The following is an 18,814-nucleotide window of genomic DNA, read 5'->3' on the forward strand; positions in this document are numbered from 1 at the left end:
TCCTTTTACTGAAAAATCAATCCATTAATTGTTTCAAAATACAAGCAAGCCACTGTACAGTTCCGAGCACAACTCGCTCTTCGTCAGGCTTTTCAGGCTGTGTGTGAAAGGCTAAACCACACTGTGTTCCTTTATCCACACCCAGTCTGATACACACCTGTGTCACATAATTAATTATCCTATACAAAACACCTAAAACCTTTCCAAATTTAACCCTATTAAATAAACCTACTACCCTAAAACCATCCTAAATTCCCCAATAGGGGATAATCTACAAGATAGGTTCATCATATTACATCTCAAATATCCTCATCATATCACTTATGAACCAATAATATTATCTCATTTAATTAGCTCGGTGTTTTGTAAATATTTCTCATAAATATACATATGTTGCTATTTCTATACATGTCTCAAGTTTCTTCATGGATTCCAGTTGATATTCTGCTATCTAGTATTTCCAACGGGAGCCTTTTGTGATCAATCTAGAGAAAATATAACATATTCAAAAATAGTCATACCTCTAATCAATCTTGTACTATAAATTTTTAAACAAACAGAAACAAATCATAGTCCCTGTTCATACCATCAGGGTACAGGGACTGTAATTTGTTGATCCACCAAACTTCACGTCTTTTTAGTTTCAAAATCCTATCACCCCCTCTTTTGTCATGGGGAATCTCTTCTAAAACCATAAAGCGTAGATCTGTGTCTTTGTGGCCCATTTCTGAGAAGTGACGCGATACAGGTAAACTTGATTGAGGATGTCTAATTGTACTACGGTGTTGTGCGATACGGTCTTTAATTTTTTGGGTGGTTTCCCCCACGTAAAGGAGATTACAGGGGCATGTGAGAATGTAAATTACATACGATGACTGACAGGTGTAAAAACCGTTAATGATTATTTTCTTATTAGTCCTAGGATGAGAAAAATTATTCCCTTTGATAACTAAATTGCATTGAATGCAATTGAGACAGGGGTAACAGCCTTTTCTTTTACTGCCAAGAAAGGTCATCTTTTTCTCATCCTGCCTCTCTGGTTTAAATTCGGATCGCACTAAGAGGTCGCGCAAGGTTTTATTGCGCCGGTATGCCTTCATCGGAGTTAACTGAAACTCCTCTATATGAGGATAGGATCGTTTCAATATCGTCCAATGTTTTCTTAATACATTAAAGATCCTCTCGCTATAACTGTTAAACTGGAAGACAAATGGAATTCGAGGTTTGTCAACTGAGTATCTTTTCCTATTGGGAATCTCAATAGGAAAAGATACTCAGTTGACAAACCTCGAATTCCATTTGTCTTCCAGTTTAACAGTTATAGCGAGAGGATCTTTAATGTATTAAGAAAACATTGGACGATATTGAAACGATCCTATCCTCATATAGAGGAGTTTCAGTTAACTCCGATGAAGGCATACCGGCGCAATAAAACCTTGCGCGACCTCTTAGTGCGATCCGAATTTAAACCAGAGAGGCAGGATGAGAAAAAGATGACCTTTCTTGGCAGTAAAAGAAAAGGCTGTTACCCCTGTCTCAATTGCATTCAATGCAATTTAGTTATCAAAGGGAATAATTTTTCTCATCCTAGGACTAATAAGAAAATAATCATTAACGGTTTTTACACCTGTCAGTCATCGTATGTAATTTACATTCTCACATGCCCCTGTAATCTCCTTTACGTGGGGGAAACCACCCAAAAAATTAAAGACCGTATCGCACAACACCGTAGTACAATTAGACATCCTCAATCAAGTTTACCTGTATCGCGTCACTTCTCAGAAATGGGCCACAAAGACACAGATCTACGCTTTATGGTTTTAGAAGAGATTCCCCATGACAAAAGAGGGGGTGATAGGATTTTGAAACTAAAAAGACGTGAAGTTTGGTGGATCAACAAATTACAGTCCCTGTACCCTGATGGTATGAACAGGGACTATGATTTGTTTCTGTTTGTTTAAAAATTTATAGTACAAGATTGATTAGAGGTATGACTATTTTTGAATATGTTATATTTTCTCTAGATTGATCACAAAAGGCTCCCGTTGGAAATACTAGATAGCAGAATATCAACTGGAATCCATGAAGAAACTTGAGACATGTATAGAAATAGCAACATATGTATATTTATGAGAAATATTTACAAAACACCGAGCTAATTAAATGAGATAATATTATTGGTTCATAAGTGATATGATGAGGATATTTGAGATGTAATATGATGAACCTATCTTGTAGATTATCCCCTATTGGGGAATTTAGGATGGTTTTAGGGTAGTAGGTTTATTTAATAGGGTTAAATTTGGAAAGGTTTTAGGTGTTTTGTATAGGATAATTAATTATGTGACACAGGTGTGTATCAGACTGGGTGTGGATAAAGGAACACAGTGTGGTTTAGCCTTTCACACACAGCCTGAAAAGCCTGACGAAGAGCGAGTTGTGCTCGGAACTGTACAGTGGCTTGCTTGTATTTTGAAACAATTAATGGATTGATTTTTCAGTAAAAGGACACTTTTTGGCATCAAGCATCGTTCCATGTGTTTTTTCTATCATTTATGGTGGAGTTTTGGGAGTCCACCCTGACGGTGCTTTGATTGAACAAGGACTTCAAGATAAGAGGGTAACCCACCTGATGTTCATTTATTACACTCCCAGTGAGTAAGTTACCTTCAGTTGTGATGGATACTAATGGAGCTACATTTTCATACACCCAAGAAGAGACCACACAGATCATGTCTCAGATCTCAGGATCCAGAAATTTTCTAACGGGTAATACCCCGGTCTACAACTCTCGTACATGGGAGAAATTAAGAAGGAAACATACTTCTCTGGAATTGCACGGGCTAACCTTGGCCGAATACCATCGAGTACAACGAATCCCCAGAGGTCTGAGGGTACGTTTGGCCCCGACCCTATTCAGCGATAATGATGAGTTCAAGAGTACATTTATGCAAATTCTCAACAAATGTTCATTTGATTTAATGACTTTGACCATCTCATTCATACATAAGGAATTGGCTTCATTGTCGGAACAACTCACCAAGATTGAATCAGAATTGCGTACTGCGATGTCTCTGGAAGAGTTTAATAAATGTAAGGAGATGGCCGATGAAAGTATTAACAAGTATCGTTGTGAATTGGAGACTAGAAAACGCAGTAAATTTGATCGGGATGATATCGCAATACACGAGGCAACCGCGGCCGACCAAGGGAGACCTAGTTCATAATATCTCCAAGCGGGTCCTTTCACCGGATGAGGTAGGACTTTTTAACCGTGGTTTATCTTACTGTCCTAAAAGTCACCTAGATCCATTTCAGTTAGATCAAGATCTGTATCGCCTATTTCGTAATATTAGATGGAAGGTCCATTTTCTTCACAAACCATTTGTTCATAATGACATACCTGAAGGGAGACTAAGCAGTAAAAGTCTAGGACTGGTAATGAAATCTAAATCCGTCCCCCCTACCACTTATGTCCCTGTTGAGATGTTTGTACAGGAGGTTACCCGAGATGTGAAACGTTTGTTGAAACAAGTGGACTTTAAAGACCATGTACCTAACAATCTGTCCCCTCATGAAAGAGTGACATTACGGGAATTAACCAAACGGAATGACATTATTTGCAAACCTGCTGATAAAGGGGGTTCGGTAGTCATTATGGACCCCCAGGCTTATGAGAATGAGATCAGGCGACAATTGGATGACGACACAGTATACAAACCTCTACAATCAGATCCCACATGGAGTATTAGAAAGATCTTGGAGAGTATTGTGAAACCGGCATTTAAAGAAGGATTAATTTCACACGATTTATGCGAATTTTTGTTACCAACACATACCCGCATTCCGGTCTTGTATATACTCCCCAAGATCCATAAGGACAAACATTCCCCACCGGGACGCCCGATTGTATCGGGGAGGGATTCAATTTTTGTACCCATGGCCAAGTTACTGGATAAAGTACTATCACCCTTGGTTAAGGCCACCCCATCTTACATCAAGGACTCTGGTGACTTTCTGACCAAAATCAGGGACTTACCACAAATCCAGAATGAATATATCCTTGTCACTTGGGATGTAACAAGTCTATATACATCGATTCCTCATGTGGCTGGCATTGAGGCAGCGCTAAGCCTAATTAGGAAATGTCAGGAGTACTCAGAAGCTCAGATCATTTTTTTTGAGAAATTGTTTAGATTGATTTTGTATAATAACTATTTTCTCTTTAAGGACCGGTACTATGTGCAATTGACGGGGGTAGCCATGGGTTCTAATGTTGCCCCGCCATATGCCTGTTCATTTATGCATGATTTTGAGCAAAAACATATTTTTGTGAATGATCTGTTTCGGGAACATTGCGCCACCTGGTGGCGTTATATAGATGACATTTTTGTCATATTGCGGGGCAACATTGAATCACTCAAAATGTTTGATGAGATGATCAATAGTATTTCACCAGAGATCCAGTTTAAGATTCATATTGGTGGAGACTCGGTCCCCTTTCTAGATATACGGGCATATATAAAACAGGGACGGATTGAAACTGACATATACACGAAACCTACAGATAGGAATCAGCTATTGAGATATGACAGCTATCATCCCCCTCATGTCTTTAGTTCTATTATCAGAAGCCAGCTTCTCAGAGTGACGCGAATAGTGAGTGATACTACAGTTAAAAATGAAAGATTAGATGAAATGTGCTGCAAATTTAAGGAGCGGGGCTACCCAGAAAACATAATCCGACACGAATTAAATAAGATTTTGAATCCTATTGAGATTCCCAATAGGAAAAGATACTCAGTTGACAAACCTCGAATTCCATTTGTCTTCCAGTTTAACAGTTATAGCGAGAGGATCTTTAATGTATTAAGAAAACATTGGACGATATTGAAACGATCCTATCCTCATATAGAGGAGTTTCAGTTAACTCCGATGAAGGCATACCGGCGCAATAAAACCTTGCGCGACCTCTTAGTGCGATCCGAATTTAAACCAGAGAGGCAGGATGAGAAAAAGATGACCTTTCTTGGCAGTAAAAGAAAAGGCTGTTACCCCTGTCTCAATTGCATTCAATGCAATTTAGTTATCAAAGGGAATAATTTTTCTCATCCTAGGACTAATAAGAAAATAATCATTAACGGTTTTTACACCTGTCAGTCATCGTATGTAATTTACATTCTCACATGCCCCTGTAATCTCCTTTACGTGGGGGAAACCACCCAAAAAATTAAAGACCGTATCGCACAACACCGTAGTACAATTAGACATCCTCAATCAAGTTTACCTGTATCGCGTCACTTCTCAGAAATGGGCCACAAAGACACAGATCTACGCTTTATGGTTTTAGAAGAGATTCCCCATGACAAAAGAGGGGGTGATAGGATTTTGAAACTAAAAAGACGTGAAGTTTGGTGGATCAACAAATTACAGTCCCTGTACCCTGATGGTATGAACAGGGACTATGATTTGTTTCTGTTTGTTTAAAAATTTATAGTACAAGATTGATTAGAGGTATGACTATTTTTGAATATGTTATATTTTCTCTAGATTGATCACAAAAGGCTCCCGTTGGAAATACTAGATAGCAGAATATCAACTGGAATCCATGAAGAAACTTGAGACATGTATAGAAATAGCAACATATGTATATTTATGAGAAATATTTACAAAACACCGAGCTAATTAAATGAGATAATATTATTGGTTCATAAGTGATATGATGAGGATATTTGAGATGTAATATGATGAACCTATCTTGTAGATTATCCCCTATTGGGGAATTTAGGATGGTTTTAGGGTAGTAGGTTTATTTAATAGGGTTAAATTTGGAAAGGTTTTAGGTGTTTTGTATAGGATAATTAATTATGTGACACAGGTGTGTATCAGACTGGGTGTGGATAAAGGAACACAGTGTGGTTTAGCCTTTCACACACAGCCTGAAAAGCCTGACGAAGAGCGAGTTGTGCTCGGAACTGTACAGTGGCTTGCTTGTATTTTGAAACAATTAATGGATTGATTTTTCAGTAAAAGGACACTTTTTGGCATCAAGCATCGTTCCATGTGTTTTTTCTATCATTTATGGTGGAGTTTTGGGAGTCCACCCTGACGGTGCTTTGATTGAACAAGGACTTCAAGATAAGAGGGTAACCCACCTGATGTTCATTTATATATATATATATATATATATATATATATATATATATATATATATATATATATACTGTATATTGTCTCATATACTTTTGTAGACTCTTTACTAGATCGTTTGAGGTGTGGCTGTATCCCATTGTTCTATTGTTTGTGTCTGCCTTGGGAGTAACCTATTATGGGATGTATATGTCTCTGTAAATTAGCTATGGGGGGGGGGGGGATTTCTCCAGCAGCCTCATCCAAAAACAGTCTACTGATGAGAAGTTTGAATACACTTGTGTCATGCTACTGGTGGAGGTAAAGTCTACCCCGCCCTGTTTCATTATGACAAAGACCAACACCGGGAGAGAGCCCTGGACAGTACATTTGTACGGGAGACCCCCACCACACAGTCCCCCATAGTAGGGGACTCCTCAGTCCGGTCTGAATAATGTGTCCAGGTTTCAGGCAGACTAAATCCTGGACACATGATTCAAAACCCTGGACTGTACAGGTGAATCCCAGACAGGTGGCAACCCTAACCCAAACTGTTCACAGTTCGTCAAATGGGCAAACTGCCCCCAAAATGCATAGACCCTTATCCAAGCCTGCAACCTGGAAAAAAAAGAAAGGACATGCATGCGTGCCACCCTCCACCTTCTCAACCATACAGGCTACATACCCATAACATAGGGAAAGTATCTTGCCAAGTCCATTCACTACTGACTGGAAAGTTGATTAAGTTAAAGTATAAGCTTGTATTGGGGAACACCGGCAAATGTATGTCTCTCTGCAGAAACAGGTGAGATACTGAAACTGGAATTAGTGCCAACTAGTGATGAGCAGAACTGCCCCAGGTTATATTTTCTGTAGAAATCAATGGGAGCCAAATCTGTCAAACTAGAAATGACCATTTTCTGAGCTAATAGGCAGGGGGTGTAATGGTGGCCCCTCTCCTAAACCATACCAGGAGATGTGTCCTACACTAGGGCAGCTATAACAGCTTCAACTCTTCTGGGAAGGATGTCCACAAGGAGTCTGTCTATGGGAATGTTTGATCATTCTTCAAGAAGTGCATTTTTGAGGTCTGGCACTGATGTTGGACGAGAAAGCCTGGCTCGTAGTCTCCACTCTAATTCATCCCGAAGGGCTTCTATCGGGTTGAGGTCAGGAGTCTGTGCAGGCCAGTCAAGTTCCTCCACCCCAAACTCGCTCATCCATGTCTTTAAGGACCTTGCTTTGTGCACTGGTGCGCAGTCATGTTGGAACAGGAAGGGGCCTTCCCCAAACTGTTCCTATAAAGTTGGAATCATGAAATTGTTCAAAATGTCTGATGCCTTAAGAGTTCCCTTCACTGGAACTAAGGTGCCAAGCCCAACCCCTGAAAAACAACCCCACACTCTAAATCCCCCTCCACCAAATAATTTGGACCAGCGCACAAAGCAAGGTCCATAAAGACATGGATGAGCGTGTTTGGGGTGGAGGAACTTGACTGGCCTGCACAGAGTCCTGAACTCAACCCAGTAGAACACCTTTTGGATAAAATAGAGCGGAGACTGCGAGCCAGGCCTTCTCTCCACCATCAGTGCCTGACCTCACAAATGCGCTTCTGGAAGAATGGTCAAACATTCCCATAGACACACTTCTAAACCTTGTGGACGGCCTTCCCAGAAGAGTTGAAGCTGTTATAGCTGCAAAGGGTGGGCCAACTCAATATTGAACCCTACGGACTAAGACTGGGATGCCCTTAAAGTGTAAAGGCAGGCGTCCCAATACTTTTGGTAATATAGTGTACACTTGGCTGTATATAAAATACACCTGGCCCCTGCACTGTGTACCCTGGGCTGTATATGATATACTCCTGACCACTGCACTCCAGACCATTATTCCCAGGTAACTCCAATCTGTTCACCTGTAAAGTGTATTAAAGTGTCACCCATGAACAATGTTTGGATATGGAAGATTGTCATCATTGCACCGACACACACAATATTATTTCAATACATTTTTTATTATAATTTGAACAAGATTGCAGACATAAAATAAGGAAATAATAAAAGGTAGAAATCTGATTGGTCAGGAAAATCACTTGTTAGAACAATGGGAAAAAACTGCGCTTCCTGCCAAACCTATAAAGTAATAAATCCCGATATGTGACGGCGGCACTCACTGCTACCAACTAAAATACCACCAAATCTAATACAACACAAAGTGTTACACTGTACCTTTATATATCATCTCATATCATTGTTTTATTTATTCCACTAATCTTCCAAAAATAAACCTCGAATTGTCTGCGAAGGTTTCCACCCCAAAATGTACTCAGCCAATGAGAGGTAAGGACTCCATTTTTATTTTTCTCCTGCTATCAATGGCCGACACGGTACAACACTTCATCCATGTCTTTGGTGATCTCTGATCTCCTTATCAACTGTTTCTTACATGATGAAGATCAGCCATGGAGTATATCTGAGGTGTATATCAGGGTGAGCTTCTTCCCCACATGTCCAGCAACATTCATATACAAGACATTTCCCACACTCAAGGCACTAATACACCTCGAGGGTTGTGTGGGACCCCCTGATGTACAGGAAGACAGGACTTCAGTGAGGAACAATTCCCTCACTCAGGACAGGAATATGGCTCCTCTCCCCCGTGTGAGATCTCTGATGTCTATCAAGATGACATTTCTGTGAAAAACATTTCCCGCACTCAGGACAGGAATATGGCTTCTCCCCTGTGTGAGATCTTTGATGTTTTAAAAGGTCTGATTTCCGTACAAAACATTTCCCGCACTCAGGACAGGAATACGGCTTCTCGCCTGTGTGAGATCTTTGATGTGCGACAAGGTCTGATTTCTGTGAGAAACATTTCCTGCACTCAGAACAGGAATGCGGCTTCTCCCCTGTGTGCAATCTCTGATGTGTGTAAAGAGAGGACTTCGCTGAAAAACATTTCCCGCACTCAGAACAGGAATTAGGCCTTTCACCCGTGTGCAGCCTCTGATGATAATTAAGTGTGGACTTTTTAAAAAAACATTTCCCGCATTCTGGACAGCAAAAAGGCTTCTCCCCCGTGTGAGACCTTTGATGTGTGTTAAGACGTGATTTAATTGCAAAACATTTTCCGCACTCAGGACAGGAATATGGCTTTTCCCCCGTGTGACACTTTTGATGAATGACAAGTCCTGATTTAAATGTGAAACATTTCCCGCACTCAGGGCAGGAGTACGGCTTTTCCCCCGTGTGGGTCTTTTGATGTTTGACAAGAACTGATTTATGTCCAAAACATTTCCCGCACTCCAGACAGGAATAGGGCTTCTCTCCTGTGTGAAAAATCTGATGGCTGTAGAGATGGGATTTCTTCGAAAAACATTTCCCGCACTCAGGGCAGGAGTACGGCTTTTCACCCGTGTGAAACTTTTGATGTTTGACAACAGTCGATTTTTGTCCAAAACATTTCCCACACTCAGGGCAGGAATACGGCTTCTCACCTGTGTGGGTTCTTTTATGCTCATTAAGACGGGATTTAAACTGGAAACACTTCCCGCACTCACTACAGGAAAACCTCTTAACTTTTGGAAGGACGGCACCGTCCCGCACAGTCTGAGGTTCCTCAGGATAAGAGGAATACGATGGTCCGGCACCGTCCCGCACAGTCTGAGGTTCCTCAGGATAAGAGGAATACGATGGTCCGGCACCGTCCCTCACAGTCTGAGGTTCCTCAGGATAAGAGGAATACAATGGTCCGGCACCGTCCCTCACAGTCTGAGGTTCCTCAGGATAAGAGGAATACGATGGTCTGGCACTGTCCCGCACAGTCTGAGCTTCCTCAGGATAAGAGGAATACAATGGTCCGGCACTGTCCCGCACAGTCTGAGGTTCCTCAGGATAAGAGGAATACAATGGTCCGGCACCGTCCCGCACAGTCTGAGGTTCCTCAGGATAAGAGGAATACGATGGTTCGGCACCGTCCCTCACAGTCTGAGGTTCCTCAGGATAAGAGGAATACAATGGTCCGGCACCGTCCCGCACAGTCTGAGGTTCCTCAGGATAAGAGGAATACAATGGTCCGGCACCGTCCCTCACAGTCTGAGGTTCCTCAGGATAAGAGGAATACGATGGTCCGGCACTGTCCCGCACAGTCTGAGCTTCCTCAGGATAAGAGGAATACAATGGTCCGGCACTGTCCCGCACAGTCTGAGGTTCCTCAGGATAAGAGGAATACAATGGTCCGGCACCGTCCCGCACAGTCTGAGGTTCCTCAGGATAAGAGGAATACGATGGTTCGGCACCGTCCCTCACAGTCTGAGGTTCCTCAGGATAAGAGGAATATGATGGTCCGGCACCGTCCCGCACAGTCTGAGGTTCCTCAGGATAAGAGGAATATGATGGTCCATCTACACTGTGTGGTGCCAGATGGACATTTGAGGTAGTCGGGTTTTCTCCTGGACTATACTGTGTGATGTCCTCATCTTCTACTTTACAGTCTGGAGACAAAGTGAGACAATCCTCTGAGGTTTTCCTCATCTCCCGTCCATCTACTAAAATAGAAATACAAAGATTATTACTAGACATGAGCAGATTGGTTCCCCTAAACCAGGACTCCGCCCACATCAGGCAGCTTTGTCTCTGAGGATCTTACAATTCCCCCCTCAAGGTAACTAGTAAATGGGTCCTCTGATCTCCTACCAGTTCTGATCATCAACCATGACGACCGCCACCGACCCGAAAAAAAGAGAAAAAAACAACTTCTGTCCAAATGAACACTCCCGCCATCTGCTGGCTCCACCGTCTGACAGCTCTTAAATAACCAATGGGCGGGGCCACGCAGTAACATCTCAAGGTGACACTGCCCCCTTGTGACAGCACTGACCCAGCATGCCCTCGGTCTGTGACATCACAAGGGGGCGGCGCTGACAGCTGATGACTCATCCGTTGTTAAGGATGTGATGGCTCTGATGAGACTGCACTGATATGCTGCACTGATGGGCACTGGTGAGGCCGCATTGATGGGCACTCGTAAAGTTGTTAATATTTATTCTTGTAACCTAATTCTGCAAAAAACATTTAACAGTTTTATTTCACAAGATAATTTATGAAGGGAGTGTTTAGGGGCGGGGAAGGGTACGGGTTGGGTGGCGCAACTGGTGGTGAGTAACTCCCAAGGCCTGGCTAGTAGCTCAGGACTTGAAATTTAACATATTTGACATAAATATAGCGCAGGGCTCAGGACTATGTAATGTACAACATAGAGTATATAGTGCAGGGGTCAAGAGTATATAATGTATAACAGAGGTCTAGAGCAGGGGTCAGGAGTCAGGAGCAGCTCTCAAAATTTCCACTTGCCTGCTCGCCTTTGGTGAGTGGAAATTAGGTGAGGGCGAGTGAGAAGCCGAATCGGAGGGGGAGGGGACGGATGCCGTCGGGAGGCAGGGTTAAATTTTAGCCGATTCTGCATTTGGCCGGGAAGGAAAAGGAGAGGAAGAGGAGAGCCGACAGGAGTCCCGCCTCCCCGATCGTCACTGGACCAGTGTGCTGTCTATCATAGGAGCCAGTCAAGGAGGCGGGACTTTGACAGCAAAGATCCCCTGTTTGTGTTATATGGCCGGCTCTCTTCTTTCTTCCCCACAGTTGCTCGGCTGATCGCAGAATCGGCTCCCATGAGGCTGCATTGATGGGCATGAATGAGGCTGTACTGATGGGCACTAATATGCTGCATAAACGGGCACTGATAAGCTGCATTGATGGGCACTGATGAGGCTGCACTGATATGTTGCACTGATGGGCACTGATATGCTGCACTGTCATGCTGCAACGATGGGGGCTGATGAGGCTGCACTGACGGGCACTGTTGAGACTGCACTGATATGCTGCACTGATGGGCACTAATGAGACTGCATTGATGAAGCTGCACTGACGAGGCTGCACTGATGGACACTAATATGCTGCACTGATGGACACTAATATGCTGCACTGATGAAGTGGCACTGATATGCTGCACTGATGGGCACAGGGGAGACAGCACTGTTATGCTGCACTGATGGGCGTTAATGAGAATGTACTGATGAGACTGCACTGATGGGCACTAAAATGCTGTACTGATGGGCACTGATAAAGTTGTTGTTGTTAATATTTATTTTGTAACCTAATTCTGCATAAAACATTTAACAGTTTAATTTCATGAGATAATTTATGAGGACGTGTTTAGGGGCAGGGCAGAGTAAGGGTTGGGTGGGGCAATTGGTGGCGAGTAACTCTTAAAGCCTGGCTAGTATTTTTCTTTGAGCCCTGACATAGAGTATATAGTGCAGGGGTCAGGACTATGTAATGTAATGTACAACATAGAGTATATAGTGCAGGGGTCAGGACTATGTAATGTAATGTACAACATAGAGTATATAGTGCAGGGGTCAGGACTATGTAATGTAATGTACAACATAGAGTATATAGTGCAGGGGTCAGGACTATGTAATGTAATGTACAACATAGAGTATATAGTGCAGGGGTCAGGAGTATGTAATGTACATCATAGAGCATATAGTGCAGGGCTCAGGAGTATGTAATGTACAAAACAGAGTTTATAGTTGATGGGCCAGGAGTATATAATGTACAACCTAGAGCTATAGAACAGGGGCCAGGAGTATGTAATGTACAACATAGGGCAGCCATAAAAATGAACTTAATTCGGCATAAAACATTTACCAGTTTAATTTCATGAGATCATTTATGAGGGCGTGTTTAGGAGCAGGGTAGGGGGTTGGGTGGGGCAACTGGTGACGAGTAACTCTTGAGGCCTGGCTAGTAGCTAGCTTTGAGCCCTAACAGAGTATATAGTGCAGGGGTCAGGAATATGTAATATACAACATAGAGTATATAGTTCAGGGGTAGGTAATGTACAACACAGAGTATATAGTGCAGGGGTCAGGACTATGTAATGTACAACACAGAGTATATAGTGCAGGTGTTAAGATACACGTAAAGTACAATATAAATTATATAGTGAATGTATTTACTATTAATGATCCACCTGTGCTGATCTCTGTAGGAGTGTCCTCCTCTATAAATGTCCTCGTTATTCCATCCTCCTCCTTAGACTGCTGATCATCCCTCACATACCTCTCTTCTTCTTCTTGTGCTTTAACCTCAAAATCTATATCAATTGAATCTTCACCCTAAACCAAGAGAATGATAGAAATGTAAAACATAAGAATATTGTGATATCGCATATAAAAATGATCCACACATCGTCTCACAAGTCCATGTCCCAGATATTCTGTTCAACTAACCTTGTAATGGTGAGGGATGGTGTGATCTTCCTGTGTGGAATCCCGGGAATACAGAGGACCTCCCCCTCCCATAGACTGCTGAGCTCCACTCATCAAAATCTCTTCTTCTTCCTCTTTAATCTCAGCTTTAATGTCCTTCAGTTCCTCTTCCTAAACCCCAAAGATGATAGAATATATGTGTAAAACGAAACAAGAGATTACATAGAAGAATGTCCTCTCATAGCTTAGAATTCTGTTCTAATTGCTCAGTCCCACCTACCGGATGATGGTGGGGGATGGTGTGATCTTCCTGTGTGGAATCCCGGGAATACAGAGGATGGGGACATCTCTCTGGTGGGTTCCCATTACTGGATCCATCTGTAGGAAACACACACACTGACTGAATACATTGTTTCTATGTGTTTATCAGATGATGGGGGATCTAGGTGGATCCTCCGTACTTCTCTCTCCTTTACAATAAAGTCTCCTCTTACCCGGTGATGTGAGGGGCGGCTGATTGTCCATCATGACGTCCTTGTAGAGATCCTTGTGTCCTTCTAAATACTCCCACTCCTCCATGGAGAAATAGACAGTGACATCCTGACACCTTATAGGAACCTGACACACACAATGATACAGTCACCATCCAGACACATCCCTTGTCTGTTACTGGATAATGTCCCAGAATTCCCGGCACCGCTCACCTCTCCTGTCAGCAGCTCCATCATCTTCTTGGTGACTTCTAGAATCTTCTCCATGTTGTGTCTCTCAGGTTTTAGGGAGTCACATGGAGGCACTGTGATGGTCATATGATCACCTGACTTCAGAAGAGGAAATCTCTGTATTACAGAACCAATAGGAAGATCATGTTAGTTCCCCAGGATCCTCCTCACCTCACCGGTCAGGTCTGTGTTTTATTAATAGAGATAAGAGTGATGTCATGTGACCTCCCAGAATCCTCCTCACCTCTCCGGTCAGCAGGTAGATGATCTCCAGGACGAGGTTTAGGATCTTCTCAGTCATGTGACTCCAGTCCCCCTCCATCCTCATTCGTTTGAGCTATACAGGTCTCCTTGTAGACGGATAACTTTGTGAAATGAAAGTGAGAATTATTTGGATGGTATTGGTCACACGATAATAGAATGTGGGGGGGGGGGGGTAAATAGGAGGATTGCTGTAAATGTAAGAACTACTGACTCCATGTGACCACATTTAGTTTGAACTATTAAGTATTTGTTACATTTTCCATCTCCTGGGACCCTCTTGGCCCAGTGGATCAAAAATTCCCTTTTCTCTGTTGGGTTTGTTATGAATATGAATATGACCCTTTTTCTGTCTTCTTGATTTGCTCTGAGGCAGTGCTGTGAGGTCAATGTAGGGTCATCATGTCCAGGAAGGGGAACTTGCTGACTTTTGACTGGAGTTCTGGGCTAATCCGGATAATTGGCAGAACTCTGACTGCAAGGCCCCAATCTCCGACATCCTGCTGACTGATAGGAGTGATGTCACTGTCACTCTCTGTAGTAAGAGAAGGGATTGGATTGAAGAGAAGGAGGATGCGGTTGGTGAAGTAGAGGGCTGGAGGTAGTGGTGGAACTACCAGGGTTGCAAAGGTCGCACTTGCAACCAGGCCCTGGCATTCTGCCACTGTCGGGGGCGCCCTAGCAGGGTTGCTGGCCGCAGGGCTCTGAGCTGAGAGTGTCTCTCTCATACAGCCCAGAGTCCTGCTGAGGAGGCGCTGATAAGCTGCACTGATGGGCTGCACTTATAGGCGGCATTGATGAGCACTGATAGGTGGCATATTGATGAGTACTGATAGGCAGCACTGGTGATCACTGATAGTCTGCATTAATGAGCACGGATAGATGGCATTGATGAGCACCAATAGGTGGCACTAATAGGTGGCATTGATGAGCACTGATAGTTGGCACTGATAAGCACTGATAGGTGGCATATTGATGAGCACTGATAGACGGCATTAATGAGCACTGATAGGCGGTATTGATGAGCACTAATAGGTGGCACAGATGAGCACTGGTAGGTGGCACTGATGAGCACTAATAGGTGGCCCTGATAGGCGGCAATGATGGGCACTGATAGGCGGCAATGATAGGCACTGATAGGCAGCACTGATAGGTGCCATTGATGAGCACTGATAAGCGGCATTGATGAGCACTGCTAGGTGGCACTGATGAGCACTGATAGGTGGCACTGATGAGCACTGATAGGTGGCCCTGATAGGCAGCAATGATGGTCACTGATAGGCGGCAATGATGAGCACTGATAGACGGAAATAATTGGTACTGATAGGCAGCACCGATAGGCGACATTGATGAGCACTGATAGGCGGCATTGATGAGCACTGATAGGTGCCACTGATGCGCACTAATGAGTGAGCCTGATGGGCACTAATCAGCAGAATTGATGAGCACTGATGGGGCTGCACTGATAATCTGGGTACTGATGATCAGTGCCCCAATTATCAATGTAAACAATGTACTGGCAGTCTTCTCTGGTTAACGACTCTCCTTTCCTCACACAGACATAGTGGGAGGAATGTGTTCTGATTGTGATTGGCCCTGAAGGACACAGCATGCTGGATTCGCGCCCCAAGGGGCACGCAGGAGGCAGGGTTCTGGGAGTATATCCATGGTCGCCCTCCCAGAAATGGAAGCCCAGGGCTCAGATGGAAAAAGGAGGGGAGGGGTCTGGGGGGCCCTTCATGGTTTCTTGCATCGGGGCCCTGAAGGTTCTACTAACGCCTCTGGCTGGGGAGGGGGGATTTTGTTCTCATCCCTCCAATGGCAGCCCAGTGTGGGTAGGAGGAGGACAGCATGGGGTCAGAGGTTTCTGGTGTTCCGAATTCCAGTATCAGACTCAGACACAGTCCATGTCATGGGAAGCGAGTCTGCGCAAACAGATCCTATGCCAACGAGTGTGTACCAAGGGTGAAGGACTTCCCTTCTTCATTCCACTTGGTGTCCTGGAACATATTACTTGACCAGTAACATGGGAAGAAGGTGAAGGCTGCCTTCATTTCCTCTCATCTCAGAGAGGCCTGTCTTTAGCCCTATTACCCCCTCACAGCCTGTCAGGACCATATTACTAGAATATATAGTTACATAGTAGGTGAGGTTTAAAAAAGACACAAGTCCATCCTATGTGTGTGATTATTTGTCAGTATTACATTGTATATCCCTGTATGTTGTGGTTATTCAGATGCTTACCTAATAGTTTTTTTAAACGATCGATGCCCCCCGCTGAAACCACCGCATGTGGAAGGGAATTCCACATTCTTGCCGCTCTTACAGTAAGTAACCCTCTACGCAGTTTAAAGTAAACATCTTTTCTTCTAATTTTAATGAGTGGCCACATGTCTTATTAAACTCCATTCCACAAAAAAGTTTTATCCCTATTGTGGGGTCACCAGTACGGTATTTGTACATTGAAATCATATCCCCTCTCAAGCGTCTCTTCTCCAGAGAGAATAAGTTCAGTGCTCACAACCTTTCCTCATAACTAAGATCCTCCAGACCCTTTATTGGCTTTGTTGCCCTTCTTTGTACTCGCTCCATTTCCAGTGCATCCTTCCTGAGGACTGGTGCCCAGAACTGGACAGCATACTCCAGGTGCGGCCGGACCAGAGTCTTGTAGAGCGGGAGAATTATCGTTTTATCTCTGGAGTTGATCCCCTTTTTAATGCCAATATTCTGTTTGCTTTGTTAGCAGCAGCTTGGCATTGCATGCCATTGCTGAGCCTATCATCTACTAGGACCCCCAGGTCCTTTTCCATCCTAGATTCCCCCAGAGGTTCTCCCCCCAGTGTATAGATTGCATTCATATTTTTGCCACCCAAATGCATTATTTTACATTTTTCTACATTGAACCTCATTTGCCATGTAGTTGCCCACCCCATTAATTTGTTCAGGTCTTTTTGCAAGGTTTCCACATCCTGCGGAGAAGTTATTGCCCTGCTTAGCTTAGTATCATCCGCAAATACAGAGATTGAACTGTTTATCCCATCCTCCAGGTCGTTTATGAACAAATTAAATAGGATTGGTCCCAGCACAGAACCCTGGGGGACCCCACTACCCACCCCTGACCATTCCGAGTACTCCCCATTTATCACCACCCTCTGAACTCTCCCCTGTAGCCAGTTTTCAATCCATGTACTCACCCTATGGTCCATGCCAACGGACCTTATTTTGTACAGTAAACGTTTATGTGGAACTGTGTCAAATGCTTTTGCAAAATCCAGATACACCATGTCTACGGGCCTTCCTTTATCTAGATGGCAACTCACCTCCTCATAGAAGGTTAGTAGATTGGTTTGGCAAGAACGATTCTTCATGAATCCGTGCTGATTACTGCTAATGATACCGTTATCCTTACTAAAATCTCGTATATAGTCCCTTATCATCCCCTCCAAGAGCTTGCTATTGATGTTAGGCCAACTGGTCTGTAATTCCCAGGGATGTATTTTGGCCCTTTTTAAATATTGGTGCTACATTGGCTTTTCTCCAATCAGCTGGTACCATTCCAGTCAGTAGACTGTCAGTAAAAATTAGGAACAATGGTCTGGCAATTACTTGACTGAGTTCCCTAAGTACCCTCTAGTGCAAGCCATCTGGTCCCGGTGATTTATTAATGTTAAGTTTCCCAAGTCTAATTTTAATACTGTCCTCTGTTAGCCATGAGGGTGCTTCCTGTGTTGTGTCATGAGGATAAACACTGCAGTTTTGGCTACTAAAGCCCCCCGGTTCCTTTGTGAAGACTGAGGAGAAGAATAAATTCAATACCTTCGCCATCTCCCCATCCTTTGTAACCAGATGTCCTTCCTCATTCTTTATGGGACCAATATGGTCTGTCCTCCCTTTTTTACTGTTTACAAACTTGAAGAATTTTTTGCTCCTCCTCCTTTCGTGTTCTATCTTAGCCACCCTAACATATCTTGTTGCATTCTTTATAAAGTCTGAATGCTGATGATGATCCCTCAGCCTTGTATTTTTTCAAGGCCTTCTCCTTTGCTTTTATATGCATCTTTACATTGGAGTTAAGCCATCCAGGACTTCTATTCACTCTTTTAAATGTATTTCCCAGTGGGATGCAATGGCTAATGCACTTATTTAATATGCTCTTAAAGCAAACCCATCTCTCCTCCGTGTTCTTTTTTCCTAAGATTTTATCCCAATTTATATCTTCTAGCAAGGTTCATAGTTTAGGGAAGTTGGCTCTTTTGAAATTCAGTGTCTTTGTGCTCCCCTTGTGTTTCCTATTTGTGTGATTTATACTGAAGCCAATTGACATGTGATCGCTGTTACCTAAATTGCCCCGTATTTACACATCCGTGATCAGATCTGTATTGTTAGTAATCAGTAGATCTAGTAACGCCTTGTTTCTAGTTGGTGCGTCTAC

At 43.3% G+C, this 18,814-nt stretch overlaps 1 protein-coding gene across 1 annotated transcript in view; it reads right to left on the minus strand.

Moving 5' to 3' along the window:
- Positions 1 to 8,462: 8,462 nt before the first annotated feature.
- LOC141106887 (uncharacterized) overlaps positions 8,463 to 18,814 on the minus strand; it is a 53,382-nt gene continuing 43,030 nt past the window's right edge. The window contains exons 12-17 of the mRNA XM_073597816.1: positions 14,104 to 14,238; positions 13,894 to 14,017; positions 13,680 to 13,777; positions 13,421 to 13,570; positions 13,162 to 13,306; positions 8,463 to 10,675 (exon numbers count right to left, since the gene is read on the minus strand). Of these exons, the coding sequence (XP_073453917.1) occupies positions 8,736 to 10,675; positions 13,162 to 13,306; positions 13,421 to 13,570; positions 13,680 to 13,777; positions 13,894 to 14,017; positions 14,104 to 14,238 (2,592 nt within the window). The 3' untranslated portion in view covers positions 8,463 to 8,735. The remainder of the gene's footprint in view (positions 10,676 to 13,161; positions 13,307 to 13,420; positions 13,571 to 13,679; positions 13,778 to 13,893; positions 14,018 to 14,103; positions 14,239 to 18,814) is intronic.

The sequence above is a fragment of the Aquarana catesbeiana genome, linkage group LG08, assembly GCF_042186555.1.
Source record: "Aquarana catesbeiana isolate 2022-GZ linkage group LG08, ASM4218655v1, whole genome shotgun sequence".
Lineage (NCBI taxonomy): Eukaryota > Metazoa > Chordata > Amphibia > Anura > Ranidae > Aquarana > Aquarana catesbeiana.